Source organism: Bidens hawaiensis, unplaced genomic scaffold, assembly GCF_021521415.1.
Source record: "Bidens hawaiensis isolate Kalapana, Puna unplaced genomic scaffold, B.hawaiensis_p1.1 tig00011635_1, whole genome shotgun sequence".
NCBI lineage: Eukaryota > Viridiplantae > Streptophyta > Magnoliopsida > Asterales > Asteraceae > Bidens > Bidens hawaiensis.
In genome coordinates, this window is record NW_027491913.1 from 95,545 (window position 1) to 100,802 (window position 5,258).

A 5,258-nucleotide genomic window follows, 5' to 3' on the forward strand; every position below is an offset into this window, starting at 1 on the left:
GTCTCTACAAGTCAATGGATAAGGCCTTGGAGGTTAAAGGCAAATGAGTTATAACCTTAGCAAATGAGATTAACTTTGGTGTTAAGACGTTCTAAAAGTGAGGTTTAGGAACGGTAAATGAAATTAGATTATCTTGTCTAAACTAAGAAATGAATGTTGGGAAGGCTGTGAAGAATCAGAATGATGCATCTTCTGTTCACAGGTCTAAGTATTATAGTCTAAGCATGCTAGACTAGTACCTGTTAATTATAGTGCTTGATGAAGACTAATTAACGTGGAACATTCAAAACATACACGAGAATGACTATGCGTATAGACAAGTTAAAAAGGGATTTCATTTAATCTAAGGTAATAATATAACTCTTGAGGATCTTGAGTAGATCTCAACTTTCCAAGTTCTCATAGATGTGACTAAGTTTGTGATGGCTTGTTAACCGCCATATGATAAGGATTAGCTTAGACGCCAGAAAGTGGTCGAAACTTATGATAATACATGGGTTGCTTTATTGGTAACATCGATGAACTCACTGATACAATGACGTGGTATCATTCAAATCATGAGTATCGATGTATGGTCATAAGTAAACCTACACAAACTATGTCAAAATGCAAGAAATGTGGGGGGGGGGGGGGGGTGGGTTAGTTGAGATGATACTTGTGATGATATCTCAAACCTATGACGAAAGCAACAACTTTTCTTTAATTGAGATTATTGCGACTATATCTCAAACCTATGTAGATTGTAGAAAGAAAAAGTTTTTCTTTATACAGTCACCAAGTTGGATAAAAGAAAAGAAAGAGCTTACCAAGGTAATTAAAAGAAATAGATTTTCTCACAACAACCGAGTCACGCACCATATATAGTTTATTTCGTTTCCAACTTTCATGATCCTGAACTCGTGTTTCAAATATGGTTCGGGTGCTAGGGTAATCCCGGCAGTACATACTGTTTCGGCTGTTGTACCCTGGGAAACAGACAGGCTTGCGGAGGTAGCCCGAAATCTGTTTTAAGGGACCTCTGTTTAACAGAAATCTTCAGGCACAATCGGGAACCACAGTTTGTTCAGTTTTGCAGCTAGAAAGGTGTAGATATTTTCGGCTAATCAAGACGGGTTCACCAAGCAAAGGGGTATACAAGAATACAGGACTCGGAGGTGATGCTCGGGTCTCGGGGAATACGAGCTAGACGACATGATGAGCGCGGTTACGGTGCGGTTTCGAGAATTCGTTATTGGAGCACAAGTCAAGGTCCTCGGTATGAATCAAGATATGTATATATGTTATATTTCATATTATTCTCATTTAAATTTGTATACGGTATATGTACTACAATTTCCCGAATTTGTATAAAGAGATTATTTATTATTTATTGATATTGTTTAATAAAATCGTGATCCATGTCCTACACTTCTTCTGTTTTATGGTCACAAAATGCTAAAAGATGATAATACCCCAGACCCATGATACACTTTGCTTCCCCGTGCTTGATTTGTTTGCTCACACTTTGCTAATGTGTGTTGACCTTTGGAGCTCCAAGAAATATGATTTGACCTGATGTAGACACGATCAATCTTTTATCTAATGAACTTTATTTCAAATTTGAATAGGCATATAAGTGAGTTATCATGATTTTGCATTGTTTTTGTATTATTAGTTGTTGCCTGTGATCCGATTAGAGTATTTCCAATTAGGGGTGATTATCGGTTCGGTTAACGATTTATTCAATTTGATTTGTTTGGTTATAAGATCTTTTACCCCTAATCGAAAACCGAACCTAACCAAATTTGGAAAGGGGGATAATAGAAACGTAATTGTTCCAAATTAAATTCGGTTTAGTTTCGGTTAAAACCGAACAAACCGAATTTAATTCAACCAAAACAACAATTTTGCCTATATGTACTTTCTGTTTGTGTTCCGGGCAGCCGTTTAGGTTTTGTACAACATCAAAATATTCAAAAAACACAACTTATATATGTCCTAAAACCAAAAGTTAAACAACATAACAAAACATCCAATGCGTTAAATAGTCTTACATACGAACATAAAAAAACCATCCAAACCGGGAAAGTCATTTTAAAACATCCAAAATGACAAATATTCTTAAAATATTGATGATATCGTATTTTGGTCTCTGAATCTAATATAGTAAAATAGATTATGGACATCGACTATAAATAAGACATGGGCTTTATACAAATTTGGCAACCAAATGGCTAATATATTAGATAATTAATATATTCGAAATTTTAATCAATTAATCCGGTTAAACCAAATAAATCGCATTAGAAAAACCACATCCGCAAATCAATCCGAAAACCCAATTTTTAATCCGTAAAAGTTTTAAAATATAAAAGGCTTTCAAGACTCTTTTTAGAAAAATAAATAAATTCTTTTAAGAAGAATTCCGAATGACCGGTATTAAAAATAAAATAAAATTTCTAAACCACTATAAAGCCATGCGTAGTGGACGCGGAGAAATGCGGCCAAAATGCGCGTCTGGCCCCACCACCATTCACAACGAACCCGGCCAAAACGAACCAAAAAGCAAGGGGGGGCGGGGCAGTGTGTGGCGCGCTTTGGACTCACATCGAGCCCACTACGTGTAGTCTAAGTATGACCTATTCTCAAACCTTAAACACGCTCATCCCAATATAAGACTAATGATCAAGGTCAGAAAGATGCAACAAATATTCATCGAAACAATACTAGTTGGATAATAGTTCAATAACTAGTTACACGTCCCTAACCATGTAGGCCCTGCACCACAAGCCGATAATCACACGAGCATCATCTTTTAAATAACGCTCGCCAAAACAGAATCCCATGCATGAGTCAATGCCCGGATTGAAGAAGCAAATTCAGCTCCTTCACCCTCTGCATCTCTGTCCCTGCAACTCAAACATGCCACATGTAACATTATTATTTCAATCCATCAGTCTTTTAACAATGTAAGATGTGCTTTACCTTCTTGCATGGTTAGTTGGATGGCACGCCTCTCGAGTTCAACCGCGTGCCTATTACACTCATCGGGAGAAAATGATCGGAGCTCTGGTATTATAATAGAAATTAATGAAATGAGCAAGTGAACGCATAGAAATCACAAAAAAATATACAACGATTAATTTCCTATATACGCTTACAAACTTGAAAATTTTCATATATGCCCGACCAAAACTAAAAATATCATCCAAATTTAATGAATTTTAACTTAATAACCATGCTACCCCTTTCCATTATATTTGTTTAAACACTACATTTTATTTGAATTTTGATCGGCATCGACAACAAGCAAGCGAACCAAACCATTGACTGTTGTCTCTCCTCTTTTGTTCTATCGATGGCAGCAGATAATCAAACAATCGATTTTCTATGTTCAAATCAGATAGTTGAAATCAAATCATATAATCTTCGAATGATAAGCAATCTAATATTTGACTTTGAGAAACTATTATTGCTTATGGGTCAAAAAATCTTAAGTTAAAACTGGGTAAAATAAAGGTTTAAGCTAAAAATGGGTAAATTATAAAAACTCTGAATGAAACTATGCAATTTAAAGAAAAAAAGGGTAAATAGCCATTATAAAATTATATTTTCAAATTGGGTATATTTGATATGTTAACTACTCTGTAAGGGCATATATGATATTTTCCAAGTTTGTAGGGGTATATATGAAATTGTGCCAATTATAATAATAAAAGCTTACTTTGAAGATAAGCCTCTTGACTTGAGGTGTCACATTGGTTCAAGTAGTTGTTCAACTGAGAAAATCTTGCTTTCCACTGCTCCATTGTTGACAAAGTTTGCTCATTTTCAAAGTTACTAACTGTAGCAAGCAAATCATCAGGCTTCTTTTTATCGCCTTCTGGTTGTTGATATGCTGATGATGTTGTTCGGTTCTTGTCTGAGTTAGTCAACTCTGCATCGGATTTTCTACGCGCATAAACAAGATTACGGTTAACATTACCACTAGTTGACCCTGCGGTAGGACTCTTGGGCTGATCTTCGGATATAGGGGGTTTATTGTCATTTTGCACATCTTTCACTTCAGAGGTGGTTGTGGTTGCGGCATTGATGATGCTTGAACATTTTCCCGGACCGCATTTGCTGGGACTAGAACTGACCATTTGTGTGTCTTTCACTTCCGAGGTAGCTGTGGTGGCGGTGGCGGTGGTTATGATGCTTGCACCTTTTCCCGGACCGCACTTGCTGGGACTAGAACTGACCATCTGTGCGTCTTTCACTTCCGAGGTGACTGTGGTGGCGGTGGCGGTGGTTATGATGCTTGCACCTTTTCCCGGACCGCACTTGCTGGGACTAGAACTGACCATTTGTGCGTCTTTCACTTCAGAGGTGACTGTGGTGGCGGTGGCAGTTGTGATGACGTTTGCACATTTTCCCAGACCATACTTGCTGAGATTAGAACTGACCATTTGTTCAACCATCTTAATAGATGCCTTGGGTCAATAGCCTGTTTAACCATCCATGTAAAACTTCAATCATGTAATTTAGCTTAAAGTTTGAAGGTTAAAAAAGTTTATTTTAAGTGCATGCACCTCCTAGATTGTTATATCAACTCTTATTGTAATAATACTTTTTTTTCATAACTAAAAATTTAGTTATTGACAAAATTTAACAAAAAATGAACATATATTATCTTGGTAACCCAACCCATTTAATTTCTTCCAAACCAAACTACAAAAAAAAGTTTGTTTTGACCCAATACCCTAAACCCTTATGGCAAGCAAATGAGCATAGCCTTTAAAAGAACTGATTGTGTGTTAGTAATCAACCCCGAGATCTCATGCCCACAAGAACTATATATTACAATGCCAATTTATGTACCAAATCAAAACTCCTACATCTATCTTATTGTACAGTGGTGATCTATGATCAATAGTTCTATTTTATCAGATGGTGAGTTAGCTGGTCTAAAAAAAATACTTATAGAAAAAGCTTGTTTAGAGAGCCGTAACATCCCAATGCCTAAATAAAAAAAAATACAAGATCTAGCAAACTAGATTCAATTGCGAAGCTAAACAAAGCTACATGTACATAAACAAGTTGTAACATTGCTCATTTTGCCATTAGCACAAACTAAGAAAATTGCAACAAATCAGTTCTGGTAGTTTGAATATTACAGTTGGTGAACGGGAATGGTATCTCACTCACTCATAAGAACATAATCCAGGTAGCATTTAATGGCATAATCTCGTGTGGTCCCCTCATCGGGTCAAAAAGGAATATTACCATCAGCCAAT

At 36.4% G+C, this 5,258-nt stretch overlaps 1 protein-coding gene across 1 annotated transcript; it reads right to left on the bottom strand.

Moving 5' to 3' along the window:
* Positions 1-2,804: 2,804 nt before the first annotated feature.
* Positions 2,805-4,328, bottom strand: LOC143538484 (uncharacterized). Its single transcript, XM_077032039.1, has 3 exons — positions 3,704-4,328; positions 2,965-3,048; positions 2,805-2,888 (listed from the first exon to the last, which is right to left on the bottom strand). Exons 1-3 carry the CDS (start codon positions 4,326-4,328, stop codon positions 2,833-2,835), a joined length of 765 nt encoding a protein of 254 aa, XP_076888154.1. The 3' UTR covers positions 2,805-2,832.
* Positions 4,329-5,258: the final 930 nt, after the last annotated feature.